Source organism: Caloenas nicobarica, chromosome 7, assembly GCF_036013445.1.
Source record: "Caloenas nicobarica isolate bCalNic1 chromosome 7, bCalNic1.hap1, whole genome shotgun sequence".
NCBI classification, from domain to species: Eukaryota; Metazoa; Chordata; class Aves; order Columbiformes; family Columbidae; genus Caloenas; species Caloenas nicobarica.
The window spans coordinates 13,029,565-13,046,288 of record NC_088251.1 but is presented as its reverse complement, the minus strand read 5'-3'; the positions used below and the strand labels follow the sequence as shown (position 1 = coordinate 13,046,288).

Sequence of the window (16,724 nt, the reverse complement as noted above, 5' to 3'; positions counted from 1 at the left end):
GTAGTAAAAGCTTAAGGGGACAAGGACAAGCTATAACTGGTGCAGTACACACTGGGTCAGGTAATTAGCCACAGCTCACCCACATTTACCATGCTGTGTCTGTCTCCAGTTTTGTATAAGCATTGTGTCACAAGTATTTGTCTTATACTTCACCAGCTAGTGCAATGTAGATGAGGCAAAATAATTAGAGTTGTTTGGAAATTACCTTATAGAGCATTTTGCCACTGAAAAATAATAGTTCATACGAAACAAGTTTTACAAAAACATGAGTTTGTCAAAGTTTCATGTTTTCTGCAGACACAAAACAGAATTCCAACTGACCACTGCAAAATAATTTTTGTCACTTTCTTCTAAAACTGATATACATACTACTGCTGCCAACATTAATTTATAAGAAAGGCAAACTTTAAACATTCTATTTTATGGAAATTGGCTTTGCTTCACATTCCAAAGGGCTTAAATTGTTTTTAAATTTTGCATAATATTTTCATTTCGTAAGGGTGTTTTCACAAAGCAGAAAAGCTGGGTCACAGCTCTTTCAAGTAACACCGGATTGCAGAAGGGACCTCCCCTGAACAGCAATGACACACTTCAGATGGTATTTTTCTACTCTGCAAGTATCAGAACAGTTAAGGCTGTAGCCTGTTTCTTCCATTACTAGAACAAATAATTTGCTTTCCACTGAAAAGTGCTGTACCTATAGTTAGGGATCTCTATCTCCTATATTGGTCATAAGTGCTGATTAAACAGCTGAAATACTTAAAACAGACAAGGAAGTTTAAACATATGTCCCACAACAGAAAAAGTACCCAGACATCCTGGATTGCTGTGAAAGTCTCAGCCAAGGTGGGGTAGGAAGGGCTTAACTCATCTACAGCTCCTGTTTGTTCAGAACTAAAAAGCAAACTGTTGGATTGCCAAGAGCTCTGAAAGTGTTGTTCTATACATAGTGTGGGTTATGTTTGTGGAAAACGGAAATGTGAAAGCCTCTGACATGCAGGTTAAGATGCTTAGAGAGAAAGGCAGAAGTGAGGACTTACAATACCAGGAAAACTAAGAGCCATGGCAGAAGATGCTGACAGTGAGGTTTGGACAGTACAGAACAACCAGGGAAATTCTAGAGGTTGAAGTAGCCTGGGTAAAGCAGAAGAGAGATGTGGTCATGCACAGACCTGAACTGCATGGGTTCATGAGGACAGGTACTGAGAAAAAAAAACCAAACACAACATGTTCCAAGAGTTCATCAGGATTGCACAGGGCCAGAACCACTACAGAGGAAGAGACAACAACTCAAGCCACACTTCTTACCAACTCATCAAGCCCCAGCTTAAAACTAGTCAGGGTTGCTCACTCCTCATTTCAGAGCCTCACTGTGCTAAGGGCAGAAACCCCAAGTTTCACCTGTATCCACCAAACGCTCAGTCCCTGCTGTATGCTGCACTACAAGTGCTTCTTTCTCCCCTGCCAGCTACCTGCCGGCCTAACACTGACCCACAGCACTGCAGCCTCCCTCGCTCTCCCTGCTACAGCCGCTCTGTCCTCTGTATGGAGCTGACCCGGGCTGAGAGGAGCAGGGCCCCGTGGGCACAGGTCAGGACTCCCCGCCAGGGCCGCGGAGCTCCGGCGTTTACAGAGGTCCGAAGGGCGCGGGTTGTTCCGGCCGCCCCCACCTCACTTCCAGCGCAGCCTCCTCGGCCGAGGAGCAGCAGCGGCCCCCCAGGGCCTCGGTACGAGGCTCCTGACCGGCCGGCTCCATCCGCCGCTCATCACCACCTGCCCGTTTACACTTGTCTCTTAGGAACAAGAACGGCTCCTGCTATTAGCTGAGGCGCCGCCTCCCGCCAGCCTTAAAACGGGCAGCTGATTGGCCTGCACCCGTGCGCCAACCAACCGATGAGCACGGGCGGGTATTTAAAGGGCCAGCAGCCCTAGTGAAAGGAGTATGAGGGGGTTTTTCTGCTGGGCAGGAGGCACTCAGGTGATAAGACTAGCTCTCTGCAGTAGATCCCACTATTCTCACACAGGCACCGACCTGTGCCGAATGGTGTAATTCTGCTTGTGAGTCATCATTATCTGCAGCCTTTAACTTGGGTATGCTTTGCTGCTGCGTTTTGAAAGCAGGTGGCTTTACCTGGCATAGGAGTGAGTCTACCTTGGTGGAATGACTGTGGGTTCCTTCCTGTAGCCACCACTTCCCACAGGTCCTTGCTGCAGCTGCGCACTTTGCTGTTCTCAGCCCAGCAGCTTTTCACTTAGTGAGACAACTGTACCTCTTGTCCCATTGCTTCTCTTGTTTTTCCTCTTATGCGGTACAACAGTTCTTCCTGGGACACGTAAGGCAGTGTTCTTGAAGATTCAAAGAGAGCTGCAAAGAAGAAAAAGTACAGCTGTGGGTTTTCTTTATATACTCAGGGCTTTTAGCATGGTAACACAGTAAGAACCTTCTGGCACTGTAAAAGCTGAATTATCAATAATACCTCCTTTTCCTGAAGAGAGAAATGTTATTTACTGTGTCTTGCTTGAGTCAGTTCATTATTACTTATCTGTACAGTGGCCATGTGTGGCTTTGTGATATTGCTGCACAACCACAGCACCCCGCAGCAACGATGGAGAGTGGCATGCCTGTCTGGAGGGTGCAGCACAAGCCTGTGCCTTACATCTTATCTCCACATGTGCTCTGCATGTTGTGCAAAACCAAGATAGGATGAGGAAATGGGTTTATTTTTTTCCATGGTGGCTTTGAGGGGCTATTGTAGCTCTCAGATCTTGTGATGCTGCTTTAGGCTCCTATGTGCCTGTCTCTGGGCTGCGAGTTAGCAGATTGCCCGTGTCGTCTTAATTGCTGAAAGAAACTTCAAATGACTTTTTTTCATGACACAAAAATGTTGCTGAATCATTCCTCTCAGAGGAATGAGAAACATGTCCTCTAACACGGTTCTTTTAACTGTAGGAGGAATTATTTTGTTGACAAAGGTCATCTTATTCACAGCTTTGCTTTACCTAGGGCATGGCAGGCTTGTGCAAAGAGTTACCACTCCTTTTCACTGCTGAGTTGCAGTGACTTAACAAAAATCAAACAGCAGTGACTTAACAAAAAATCATGTTGTTCTTCCATTCAAATTGATCATGGTGTCACGTTCATGGGCACTTTACTAGTGGCCATCTCAGTGTTTGCCTTGATCTTCGTGACCTGATGCCCAAACCAAAAGTCACCGATAGGCAAAAATTCCTCACCGTGCAAGCATGGATCCCCTGAGAAGAGTGGAGGAGCTCCCGTTCCGCTGTTAGCCTTGGGGCTTTGACAGAGACATGTCCATTGCCAGGAGGGCCAGGACTGTCCCTCTCTTTGGCTATGGCTGCCCTAGCCCTCTGGTGCCTATAAATGTGCCATTTCCTAATAACGTACAGCTCTGACCTAAGGTTGGGTGGAAGTGCGGGGAGCCCTGGGAAGGGAAGCATTTTGCTTCTGGGATTGTAGATCAATTTGGACACTGTGTGAAATGCATTGAGAAGAAATCTCCTCCATTTACCACTATTATACCTCAGGAAAAACTGGTACAAAGAAGGCTCCTGGTGTCCTCACCTCCACTGAAAAGGGCGCAAAAGGGATGGAGAGGACTTCAGTCTGCACTTCGGTTCTCTCTTTTGCTCTGTGCACATCCTGATGGTCCCACAGGTCATGCTTGCAGAACCAAGCGCTAATCCTTCTATGATGGTAAGGTAGCAATTAAATCTAACATTTGCTTTGGGTTTTCATCATGAAGCAGAATAGCTGCAGGAGAAAACCTTCTTGTCGTCAAGTGGGATTTGATCGGATTTTAAAGGGCAACGGGTGATGCAGTGCTGCCATAGCGGGACAAGGCTGCCCAGGAGGCCATGAGGGATGCGGAGGGACGCCTGAAGCAGGAGGCATCACTTCAAAAACCAGGCATATGAGTGGAGTTCTGCCACAGGTTTCCCACTTAAATGGGAGTGCCAGCTGGGGTGGGTTATGCTGCGGTCATAAAGAAGAGAGCAGCTTAATAGTGCCTGGCCCAGCGACTGGGTCAGCGTTCCCGGTGGAGGGGACGGTCAGCTCAAGGAGGGACCACCGGGGTGCGCGACGCTGCTCCCACCGAAACCCAAGCTTTCCCCTCGCCGTGGGGGCCAGCCATTCGAGGCAGACCCCCGGCGGCCCGCACAGCCCGGCCGGCTGCCCGCTGCCCGCTGAGGGGCGGTGGTTCCCGCCCTGCCCGCGGTCGCCCCTCGGGCGGGGCCGGTGGGCGGGGCCGGCGGCGTGTGGGCGGGGCCGGCGGCAGGTGGGCGGGGCCGGCGGCGGGGCCCGGCACGGCACGGAGCAACATAACGCGGCGCAGCGGAGCGCCGCGCATTGGAGCGCTTCGAGATGTCGGACGACCGCTCTCGCAGCTTGGCCAAGGGTAAGCGCGGGCCCCGGCACCGCCTCAGGGCTGTGCGTGGGGCGAGTAACGGCTGTAACTGTCGGGATGCTTCTCTCCGCAGGTAGCGCGGCCCCGGGGCCCGTGCCCGAGGGGGTGATCCGGCTGTACAGCATGCGGTTCTGCCCCTTCGCCCAGCGGACGCGCCTCGTCCTTTGCGCCAAGGGCATCAGGTGAGGCCCCCCCGGCGGGTCGGTACCGCGCGGGGCGGTTCGAGCTTCTCTGCTTGCACGGGCATCCTAAATGGCTTTCAGTTAAACATCTACGAAAGAAACGAGTGAGAAAGGGTTTCTGTGGGTGATTTTCATATAAAGCTTAAACTTCTTAAGACTTCTTTGGGAGCAATGTTTTGCCGATGTGGGAAATGAGCAGGCTGTGTGTGAAATAAATTATGTAAAGGCCCAAAGTAAACCTGTAGGGAAAAACCACAAGCTGATTTTTATTGTTTCGGTATGTATGTTTGGTTTTCCTTTTTCTCTTTTTTCTTTTTCTTTTTTTTTTTTTTTTTTTCCCCTTACCTGTCATCCTGAATGTTTGCAATAATAAAATTTGACCTTGTCCTGGGTAAATGTGAGTAGAGCCTTAACGTCTGTTGTTTGGTTTTGCTGTAACCTGCAGTGACAACCCTGGGAGATACGAATAGTGTTTCTGTTATATTACCACTTAGCAAAATGCAATAGTGAGTAGCCTTTGTAAAAAAGGCAATGTATTATGTTCCTATAACATCTTATAATTGCTGTGCTGTAGTAAGTTAATGGAATTAAGTACTTGTGTTTGTTTTCTTTTTCAAGATAGCCATTTTGTTTCAGTGCTTTTACATGGGAACTAATGCTTCCTTCAGTTTAGAGCTTCAAAGGTTTTCTGCCTGCTGATTCCCATCAAGTCCCAGGCCTGACAACAGTTCGTTATCCAGCACTGGGAGTTCATAGTTTATGTTAGTATAGTGAATGCTTACCGCTCAGTTACCCCCATCGCAGGATGGGAGTTGGGTGTGTGTGAGGGTTTTGTTTTTTTTTTTCTTTTTCTTTTTTTTTTTTTTTTAAATTCTCTTGGGTCTTTTTTTCCAAAGAGTAGGTACATTAAAACTTCCAGATCAGTTTAATTTTGTTTTTATTTAGTGTCTTTGGACTGATTTCCTTTTTTTTTTTTTGAGCACAGCATATGACATGCTTTGTTAATACAACATAGACATATTTCCCGTGTGTCTTTTTTATCAGTATCTATTTTTGTCTTTACCTTGCACACTTGTTCTATGTGAGGCCATAGGTGAGGAAGATAAGTAGGTGGGGTGTTGTTCTGATTTGTTCTTTGGTGTAAAGTCAGGTTGAAGCTCAGCTGCATTTCTTAATTGGAGTGTAGCTTATTTGCAAACCAGTGCTTCTTTCTTAGAATGCCCTTGAACCTGTATGTTATAAGTGCGCTGCATTCTAGCTTGACCTTTGCTTTTAGCCTAATTCTAAGGGCTGCCTCTGTGTGTTTGCAGACTGCTCATGTGTTATTGGTTTAATAAACAACTCATTGTAAGTCTGTGCTGATTTTTCTTCCAGCAAAGGGAAGTGCTCCCTGGCAGTATTTCTATGTGTCAAATGGTTAGTTCTGCAAAGGACTGCAGGGCAGACTAAGGAGAGCAGGGGAACGAGGATTCAACCTCTTGAGTACTGTAATGGAGGTGTAATGACTGCATTTCACCATGGTATGGAGCATGAACTGAGCCTGTTTGGGTCTTGTTTCTTTCACACTTTTAGCCATGAAGTAATCAACATCAATCTGAAGAACAAACCTGACTGGTTCTTTGAGAAGAACCCTTTTGGGCTGGTTCCTGTTCTGGAGACCAGCAAAGGCCAGCTGATCTATGAGTCCCCGATCACTTGCGAGTATTTGGATGAAGCATTTCCAGGGAAGAAGTTGATGCCTTCAGACCCATATGAGCGAGCCCTTCAGAAGATGCTCTTGGAACAGTTCTCAAAGGTACTTGCGTGATCAGGGTGGGATTGTGTTTCTTATTTTATTATAGTGCCAAAACCCAGCAGCTCTGTTGCCAGTGCTGCTTTTGTCCCTTAAGAGAGAGATCTTGTGTCTGGTAGAAGCATTTGAATAACCAAAGGGGTTATTTGGGGTCCCTCGCTGTGAGCGGCTACAAACCACTGTGCATCTGGATTGCTCCCAGCATTTATGTGTGGGGATGGATGCAGGAAGATGGCCAAGGTAGTGACAGTATATATGACTGAGACAAGGTTTTGCTACTTTTTGCTATTTTTTTGGTAGTATGCGCAGGTGGGAAACATGCCCTTCTTTTCAAGACTAAAATTAATTAGTATTTGCATTCATTCTTCATTTAAGCCTTTGCTTGCCTTTTCTGAAGTATAAAAGATTTTTATTAATGGACTTCATTTAACTCTTTAAGGTTAAATCTTTACTAGATGCAAGTTAAATCTTATATTAACATCTCAACCTCTGAGTGACTTGTATTATTATAATAAGAATATTTAAAACTTTATCCTTTCCTTTGCATAGTTAACATCCATAGTTTTCAAGCATGTTGTGGCAGTCAAAGAAGGACAGGACACCACAGCACTCAAAGCAGAGATTGCTGAAAAGCTTGGCAAATTCGAAGAGGTAAGAGTATTTCATGATAATGAGCAGGTTGCCTGTGATTGTGTGATCCTTTTTTTCTCGCATGCTTTGGCCTTGGGAGCTAGATCTCTTCTCATTCAGTTGGTAGTTATAGTAATGAACAATCTTTCAATTTACTCCCTCCAGCCTAGGATGCACAACAGCTCCATTAGAGTAGACTCCAAGTAGGTGAAGTAAACATCTGTATGATGAAGGCTGTGTGGACTTACGGAGTTTTTTGAATTCTAGCTGACTGCTGTTGTCTTGGATACCTTTGAGCGCTTTAAGTGTACGGAGACCTTGCAGCATGTTCTAAGAGTAAGCACTGAGGTGTTTGAGTGGCTGAAAGGCACCTGTGCTGTAGCTCTGAAATTGGTGCAGATACACTGGTGATGAAATTAAATCTTTTTTTGTTCAAGAGCTTGTCTTTGGGAAGCAGAAGGTAGCCTGTCTCTTGCAGAAATCCAGCCCGGGGCCATGTTCTGCTACAGTGGTGTAATGCAGCTTCAGCAGAGCTCCAGGAAGCATCAGGTGGCTTTCATGCTGGATAAGCAACTTCACAATCCTGATTTAGTGTCAGCAGTGGTTCTTGGCTAGTCTAAACAGCAGTCACATTCGCTTTTATCGTGAACCCATTCCTTCTGTGTTTCTGGCAGCCACAACTAATGTTTGGCTTGATCAAGATGTTTCTCTCCTGGTGCAAAGCTATCAATATCTTTCTAGTACCTTCCTAATTCTCCTAACAGTTCTGTGCATTCTCTTTCCCCACCCCCTTGAGTTGCCAAAGTAAAATTGTTTTCTGAGTAGTTCTGTCTATCTGATCAAGCTGATGCTGAAGTAGTGCAAATGTCAAATGAGTTCTTGAGGGAAGCCATGTGTGTTTCACCTCCCTGAAATGCAAATCTATTAAACATTAAGGAAGAATTAACCTTCCTCCTCCTTTATTAATGCTATGAAATACTTGCTGCTCCTTCAGTGTGTCTATTTTACTATACCCTGACGGATTTTGCAGCAGCAGCTGAAAGTCAGCTGAGGATGGGAGAAAGGAACAGAGCCATGCAAACCTCACCCAGCCTGTTGCAAGAGATACTGAAGAAGGGAAGTGTTTTGAAACACTGCTGTGTTTAGTTTGCTGCTACCCAACACAGTGAGCTCTGTTCCCATCTCTGTTCCTGTCTCAGTGTCTGTGCATCTAGTGGGTTATGTTCTGCCAGACACCTGGTAATTCAAACAGCTTGATGCTTCCTGAAGGACTGCTTTAAATTTCCACTAGATCATGGGGGTTAGGGAACAGGGAGTAAATGCCATAGGAATGTTGTCCAAATTTGTTGTGTGTCTGTATTTGAAGACAAAGATTTGTAAGGTCTCTCGAGTTCCATGTTTAAAATGCTAAAGTGCCTGAAAACAGGGGGACTAGTCTTATGAAAGAAGAGGCCAGTCTCTGAAGAAGACCTTGCTTCATTGTCCTGTTTTCTGTGCTGAGCTGTGGAGATCTTCTTCTGGTGTATGTGGATATTATACTTGCTTCCTGTTCCCTTCGCACCTGGAATTAAATCCAGTTCTAAATGTAATATTGGAAATGCTTTCATGACACTACTTAGCTGCAAGTGCCATGGGAAAAGAGTCCCTGTTGAAATGATGTTCTAGTATACCTGGATGTTAAATTTAAGTAGATTTATTGCTCAAGGAATGCATGTGCATAGTTATGTTTGATTAGTCAGTGCAATTAATGCTTTTTCACAAATCAGATATCACAAACTGACAGACTGAGAGCTAAATTCCTTTTTGTTTGTGCACAAGCTGCAGCTTGCTAGCGATTAATATTTTGCGACAGTTTTTGAACCACTAGAGAACAGCTGGATTGACAGTGTATGAAATAGTTAGGCTTGATACTATAGCACCTTTGACTAGCTCTAATTCACCAGATATTGCATGCACAGGAGAAGCGTGCTCTATCTGCATTATTTGCTGTCTAATCCCTTCAGTATACCTGCCTTCCACTACAAGGTGGGAAAGTTTTGTTACTGTAGTGTCCTGCTGTGATAGTTTCCTTTCTGAGGGCAATTTTCATCTCTTGCCCCTCACAGATTCTGTCCAAACGCAACACTGTGTTTTTCGGTGGGGACTCGATCTCCATGCTTGACTACATGATGTGGCCGTGGTTTGAACGTCTGGAACCATTCCAGCTGAAGGAGTGAGTACCTTCCCTAGCTTCTAGTGCAAACGGAAGTGCCTCAGCATAAATATTCTTTGCATACACTCTGCAGCCATGGGGCACTCTTGGGGGCTGCTGAAGAAAGTTTGTATTGTGTTACAGTTTGCAGGGAGCATCTTCTCAAAAGACAGATGAGTTGTTCAGGGATCTTCTGTAAACAGGCTTTCTTTCACCAGGTCTGTTTTGCTACCAAATGATTTTGACAGGTTTGGAAGAAATTGTCAAAATACAGGACTTTCTCTCCATCCCTAACAACATAGATGACTATGGTCTTTATTTGAAGGGGATGGAGGTATGGAAGCCTAGGTTCAAAGTTCTTGGTAGAAAACCTCAGACTTGAAATGCAATCTTCTTTGGAAATCCTATGTTGAGTGTGATTTTTTTTTTTTTTTTTTTTTTTTTGTTGTTGTGGTTGGTTGGTGTGTGTGTTGTTTTTTTGGGTTTTTTTTTGAGATAGGTAAACTGTATCCTACCCTGCTGTAGCTAATAGATGTGTCCCTGTTGTAATAGTGTTTTTTTGATATGTAAATAAATGTCTCGGTCTGTTTTGTCCTGAAATAGCTCCAGTTACCATGGTATTGCATTAGTATATAGGGAAATGGTATCAAAGAAAAACTGTTTTGTAGCTGGCTTAAAACGGGACTAAAGACTTTTATGAGGAAGTGGGTGGTAAAAGTGGAAGATGAGTATAGAACAGTTAGTCTCACCCTGGTCCCTGAAGCATTCTTGAAGAACAAGAAAGATGCAGGGAATTCTTAGCATTGAAACTTCTGGCACTGTAAAATGAGTGCTATATTGATGGGTTGCTGACCTGCTTTGTCTCCTATATGGTCCTTGACTGGAAGGGGAAATATTTCAAGCAATATAGGAGTATAGGTGTACAGTCATTAAGGTATTTGAATGATTGAGGATCTAAGCCATTGTATGTTAAGAAAATATGCTACCTGGAGAACTTGTGTATTAACCAAATGCGGGAGTTGGAAATTGTAATGTAAAGTACTTGAGTCAATCTGCCAGAAGAGAATGAAACCTTAACAGTGTAAATTGTTATTTTCAATTTGCTACACAGTTGTGTTTTTTCAAATGTGTCTGAGTGGGTTTATGGATTTAGTCTGTTAGTTGAATTCTCAGTTTCCTCAATAGACTGGGTCTGTGTTTTGAGTTGCTGGGTTGCAGGGTAGTACAAACTGCACAACTTGTCTTGGTATGTGAGAGAAAAGAGAGCTTTGTGAGTAGTGAAGGAGGACTCAACCCCTGCACGCAGCATTTACTTCAAGAATCACTATTAACAAAACATTCCAGAGGGAGGTAGTGGTGCACAAGCCTCTGCCCTCAGTGCGGATTAAATGGTAAATAGGAGCTGTGTCTTTTTGCAGCAGGAATAATGTAGGCAAAAACATGCTGGTATCTTACACAGTAAGTGCTCATTTGTGTTTTTGCTCAGCTTTGCAGAGTGCACAAGCTCTGCAAGAAATTTTTTGCTTTTTAAATGCTCGTCTGTCCCTTATGATCTGATGTATGTTTCTGTTACCTGCTCTGAGCTGAGCATCATACTGGGAGAAAGCAAAACAAGCAGTAAAATAGAACCTCTCAAGCTGTTTTGCTTCCTTGATGCCCTCCCTGTTTCCCATTTGCGTTACTCAGTCTCCTTCTTTTTCCTGTAGCTCTTTGAGTCACACCCCAAAGCTCCAACGATGGATGGAGGCCATGAAGGAGGACCCTGCTGTCAAGGCTACAATGACTGACCCCCAGATATACAAAGATTACCTCCAGCTCTATTTGAAGAACAGCCCTGAGGCATGTGATTATGGGCTCTGAGGTGCCAGTAGGCACATGCTTGCTGAAGCGTCAGTGCCGCTTTTCAGTGTGAGCTGTGGGGATCTTCTGTGTGGGCTCTTCTGTGGTTGCATTTCATAGTGAGGAATAAATCTGTGCTGAAAAGGTTGAGGAACCTTCTTAAAACTCCACTGTCAGGAGGGGGGTGTGCTGGCTTCAGGCAGGCGATGGAAAGTTGTTGCTGGTCATGGATATTGCATGAAGGAAAATGTTGCCTTTCCTCAGAGGTGATGTTCTCTTATCTGTGGCCTTTTTGCAGACATTGCTGGTGGGCAGTCCCTGAACTGACCCTGTTACTTGGTTTAAAACTTGTAATACTGATGTCTTGAAAATAAATAAAAAGCAAAGAAAGTTGTCTTTAAATGTTTTTTTCTTCTTCTTTCCAGGCAGCTATTAGTCACTGGACTGGTTGTGCAGAGAGGAGCGAGGCACTGTAAAGCCTAAAACAGATAGTGTGGTCTCTGAAGTTAAGATGCAGTTACCTAGTACAAACTGTCCTCCTCTTTAGGCACCACTACTGCCAAACCACTGAACCCACTTATCCTTGCTGAAGTCACGTTTGCAGGGGCCACCTAGTAATGGCTTCCAATGTGGGCTAGATTTGCTGGGGGAATGTGTCACTTCTCTGCCCTTCTGAAGTAGGTTAGTCTAGGTCCTAACCAAAATTATGCTAAAGGCTGGAGTAGAGAGTAAAGCTAACAGAAACCATATCCTGAGCAGAAGGACATTTATTCTTCTGTCCTGCTCCAAAACTCAGTGTTGCTATACATGTCAAGATGTAGGTGAAAATGGAGAACTGAAGTAGAAGCAGTTCAGTCAGAGCATTACTTATTGGTGGTGTCTTCCTGCTGGTGAAGCAATGAATATGTTCTGATCCTGCCATTTGCTTGCTGGAACAGAGATTTGCAGTTGTACATCTTTTGAAGCCGTTGTGTACACTAATATAGTAGGGTGGGGACAATATTATGTTAATCAAAAGTACTCACAGGAAAGACTTTGTTTTTTGGTTTTGTTTGTTTGTTGGTTTTTTTTTTTTTAATCCCCACAGTAGGGGACCAAAAGAACTATGACCCATTCTGAAGTTGCTCAGCTGTGTAGGTCTTTCTCTAACAGACCACTAACAACCCGAACTGTCCATGGTTCCAGGAAATAAGCACACAGAAAGAAATCAGGCAAAGCAGTTTGTTCAAAGACAGGGCTGTGGTTCCTGTGGTGCTGAGGCAGTTGCCGTGAGATACCCAAGACTGTTCCTGTCTGTCTCCCATTGCAATGAGGTAAGGTAGCAGAGCAGAAAGTGGTGATTCATGGTTTTCCTGGTAACTGAGGCACTGAGTGTCTTGGAGCTTTTCTGGAGGAAAACTGGACCAATCTTTTTTTTGCCTTTAACATGTTCTGCCCCAACATGCTAACTCTGAAGAGGTACATGCTTGTGTAACTTTAAGTTGGAAAGCACATATGAAAGATTTGATGAGGAAAAATAATCAGCAGGAACTCAGTCTCTCAGCTTATGGCTGTTGGAGGGGATTGTTTCTGCTCTTACTAGCTTTAATTCAAACTATGCAGGTTTTTCCCTCTTGTTTATCTCTGTGGCTTTTAAACACATCTGGCACTACTTAGATAAATACTAATTACTCTGCTGCTTCAGAATGTTGATGTTCTTTAAAAAGTTTCCCAGTCCAGATCTGATGCTGTACATGTTTTGTAGATTGTCATTAGAGAACCCACAGGAAGCATAAAGCTGCAAGGTGTGTTGTCAGGAGATGGATCTAGACTATTTCATAAGACAAAAGCGGGGTTTGAGTTTGAAGCCTCTATCCCTGAAATGGTGTTGGTGGGATTTCAGTGACGAACTTCCAAGTATTAACTGCAGAACATTTTGGTTTTATGAGCTGCTTTGCTTTGTGTAGGGCTTGTTAAAGCTGTTAATGTAGCAGGCTCTAAGTTGGCTTCCATAAACATACTAGAAATATGTTGCAGTTTGCTCCACTGTATTACTGGACACCAGTGGGAAATGTGACATTGGGGAGATCCAATAATGCCTTCAGAGCAGAGACCGGCATCCAAAAACTGAACTGACTAGGGACAGACCATGGTAACTCCACGACTGTCAAAATAAAGTTTTGCTTTCCCTGTCTTTATTCAGTGGCTGTAGGGTGTACCATTATAAATATGCTACTTCAGCCAAAAAAAAAAAAGTAAAATGAAATATTCTACCTCATAATTTAGTATTAAATATCAGTGTTTTAAATCCCCAGGCAGACAGCTGGGGTCCTGAACTCATTATGGCACACCAAGAAATGCAGGCCTCAGACAGAGCGTTCTTGATGTGGTAGTGAATATGCAAGACTCTGGCTTAGTCTTCAAAGGAAAGGAAAAGTTGTGTAGAATGGACTGGCTCTCTCCTTTCAGGGTGGATGGGTGTAAAGTATACATAGCATTAGTTTAAAGAGGCCAAGAAAAGAAAACCTGTATTTTCAGTTTTAGTCAACAGAGGAAAATGATAGTAGATAGTAATAAAAGGATCAAGCTGACTGAAGTGCAGAGCTGGTCATCTAAGCGTTCCTTAAAATCTTCTGTAGATCAGATTGTACAGCAAGTACTGTATTTACTCACCTTCTACTCCATATTTTGCTCTTGAAAGTTGTTGGTGCTATTGCTTTCAAAAACAATGGTGATTTTGTTGTTTGTTTGTTTGTTCTCTGTTGTGCCACCTAATATAAATGCTCTCAGCACAGGTTTAAAGAAATAATAAAAGTTTGGTGTCAGACAAAAAAGCATGGAGGCTGTTCAGTAAAAATAGTGAGTTTAATAGTATGATGGACACTTCAGATTAGCAAGGCACTGGCCTTGTTCTGTCCTGCATTTGTAGCATGTCCCTGTATCTTTACTGATGTCATTGAGATGGTGGTTGTTACCATAATGCAAGACATGGTCCAGCCTCTTGTTCTTCAAAATCATTTTAGGATGCTTTATATCTAAGTTAAGAACAAGGTGGAAGGGAGCCAAGATGGAGGGAGAGATGGGAATCCTAGGCTATAAGATCTGGGAAGGCTTGCTGAGTTTTGAGTAAGTTGGGTGAGAACTTGGTGAATGGGACTGTGGCTATGATAGAAGGTCCTTGCTTGGGGAAACTGTTGAGAAGAGTCTGTCCAGGGAGGTGTTAGAAGATTGTGTGGTTCTTGTGCTGGAAGTGGTAGTGGCTGGAGATACTGGTTTGAAAAGTCTCAAATGTCACATACTAGGGATACCTGAAACACTTATGTGAACTCCAGACAGATGCCTGTGGCTTTCTTGCTTTTTCTAATCAAAAAAGTAAGAGGAGAGGAAATTTCAGCATCTTGCTGTGTTTCACTTAATCTCAGCCTCTTGCCATGTTCCATTTAACAGCTGTCTCTTCTGCTCATCAGAGGTGCCTGGCTGCATGTGAGCGCATGTTCTAGGCATGCGCTGCTGGCACAGCGTTACATCTCCTGGGCCTGCTGTCCCAAGGTTTCCACTCTCGTGGAGTCTGTAATGTTCCCCTGCACTATCAAAGTTTGATAACTTGCTGTTTCTTAACCTGTCTCTTTGCTAGTAGCCTGAATACTTCACCATTCTGCTCCTTGGACACTGGGAATGGCTGATGAAAATGTAGTTTCTTTACAGTCATGAGAGCAGATGCAATTTTACTAAACCATTCCCAATTTCTGTAAGATGGAAGCGGTCTTTTCTTCTGTGGGTCCAAAGCCAACAGGAGTGGCAGTTCCTGATTTAACTGAGTAAATTAGTAATGCTGTGTGATGATGTTTGGATTTTTCCCTCCTAAAAGACTTTGCTGATTTGCTAAAACAGGAATTTTAAAACTTGTCAGTGAGACGCAGCTGTATCTGGGGTGGAATGTGACAGCAGGGTGCAGTAACACTGCATCTGAGTCCACGAGGAAGGAAGAACACAGCTCATATTAGGGGACCAATGTACTGAGCCTGTTCTGTGCCGTTCACAGCCATCTCCTGATGCACAGGAGGCAGTCTGTGAGAATTACAGCACGTGCTGCAGGTTTGCATCTTAGAACCACCATTCTTGGCAAAGCCGATGGAAAAAGCCATCTCTCCGGGGAAAACGAGGCAAAAGAAAGGGGCACTGAACAGCTACAAGCTGAGTAGGGAGCAGACAGTGTTTCCTGTAAGCTGCAGACCGTTTGCATGAGTCACCTATGTGACTGCACAGCAAAGGCATAGGAGGAAAAGGGGGAAAAAGCTGTCAACTTCAGACCACCTGAAGAATCAATGAGGATCGACAGTGAGACATTATGGTTTAATACTGTTCTTCCTGCAGCTCTCTGCATACATTCTCATTTCCCCAAAGAATGCTTTTGTGCCTTTCTTCTTGTCACTCAAACCATCCTCAGAAGGCAGCTCTCAACAGGAATACGCTCTGGGCCAATTCACAAGGCAGAGTGTGGCTGTTTTTTCCCCTCTACATTTGTCACACAGCTCTTTCCTGTGCCTGTTTAGGCTTGGAAGCAAAGTCCATCTCCTCTTACTTGTAGTAGCTAAGGCAGGGTGATTAATCAACTGTTTCTCCTTGTGGGAAGACAGCTCTGATATAACCCATGGCTTCAAACCCACAGGCTTGGTGCCTTTCAATTACTCTTCATATGCTTTATGTAGCTTAGTTGTGTTGTGCTGGTGTATCTCTGCTCTGGATCGAACTTTCCACCTCCAAGGCTATGCCAGGTGTGGCTCTGGCAGGAGGGGATCAGTGTGGGGCCATTGGTAGAAACCTGCCTGTGGACAAGCTCTGTTTTTCTCTAGTTTTACATGCAGAAGCTTCATAATGCTGTCATGATGTGATAACCCTGAAGGTGAACTGAACTGCTGGGAACATCGTGCTGACAGTGCAGGACGCCTCTGTCCTGTGGGAACGCCTGTGTGACAGAGGCCGGGCAGAGCCGCTGTGCATCTCTTGTGCTTACAGGCACAGGAACCGTCCGGGGCTGCCCTGCCTTGTGCAAGCTGGTAAGGATGAGACCTGGAACATGTTAGCAAGCCAAGTACTGTCTCCCTGTGGCTTTGGGAAATTCCTCTGTGCTGTTTGATCCCCAGCAGAGGGCTAGAGAGCAAGACTGAAGGTTAGGAGCAATATAATGAATATCTGCCTTCATGCACCTGGGGAGGTGAAGTGACTGATGAGTCAGGCTGTGCACGGTGTGGTTACTGATCCTAGCTCTGCCTGCTGGGCCTGTACTGCACTGGGTTGGATCCTGCATGTTAGATTGTCTGCAGAAAGGTGCCTAATTGGATTTCCAATGACATTATAAGTGTCTTGGCACTTCTGGAAAGCAGCACAATACAGACAGAAATGTAATCTTGGCTCCTTACGCATCATTAAGTCTTTGCTGAGTTGAGACTGTTAATGGCTGTGAGTCTGCTGGTGGATTTGAAGATTGTTTTGCATCTAAAATTGACTCCTTTTCCTGCGGAGCATCCATGACACTCTCAAGAACTTCATCGGGGTTTTAATCTTCATTCTTGTGCACGATTTTTAAAACAGTGCCACAGTCAGATGTTTTACAAGCACTCAGATGCCTAAACAGTGAAGGATGTATTTAAATGTTTCACCTCAGCACCTGCTGCACTTCATCT

General features: G+C 44.5%; 2 protein-coding genes across 3 annotated transcripts in view; one reads left to right on the top strand and one right to left on the bottom strand.

Moving 5' to 3' along the window:
* The window catches only part of CFAP43 (cilia and flagella associated protein 43), a 44,862-nt gene extending 43,106 nt beyond the window's left edge, over window positions 1-1,756 (bottom strand). The window contains exon 1 of the mRNA XM_065639149.1: window positions 1,671-1,756. Within this exon, the coding sequence (XP_065495221.1) occupies window positions 1,671-1,756 (86 nt within the window). The remainder of the gene's footprint in view (window positions 1-1,670) is intronic.
* Window positions 1,757-4,315: 2,559 nt separating this feature from the next.
* On the top strand, window positions 4,316-11,463 carry GSTO1 (glutathione S-transferase omega 1). Of its 2 annotated transcripts, XM_065639132.1 has the most exons (7): window positions 4,316-4,418; window positions 4,501-4,609; window positions 6,182-6,404; window positions 6,951-7,052; window positions 7,299-7,367; window positions 9,137-9,243; window positions 10,929-11,463. In XM_065639132.1, the coding sequence occupies exons 1-7, from the start codon at window positions 4,385-4,387 to the stop codon at window positions 11,080-11,082; spliced, it is 798 nt and encodes a 265-aa protein (XP_065495204.1). In that variant the 5' UTR covers window positions 4,316-4,384; the 3' UTR covers window positions 11,083-11,463. The 2 variants fall into 2 exon arrangements, with proteins under 2 accessions (XP_065495204.1, XP_065495206.1); XM_065639134.1 differs by lacking the exon at window positions 7,299-7,367.
* The last annotated feature ends 5,261 nt before the right edge of the window (window positions 11,464-16,724 follow it).

Coding starts and splice junctions, on each gene's coding strand:
- GSTO1 (XM_065639132.1), top strand. CDS start 4,385: ATGTCGGACGACCGCTCTCGCAGCTTGGCCAAGG. Junction 6,405..6,950: donor TCTTGGAACAGTTCTCAAAG/GTACTTGCGTGA, acceptor TCCTTTGCATAG/TTAACATCCATAGTTTTCAA. Junction 7,368..9,136: donor CCTTGCAGCATGTTCTAAGA/GTAAGCACTGAG, acceptor TGCCCCTCACAG/ATTCTGTCCAAACGCAACAC.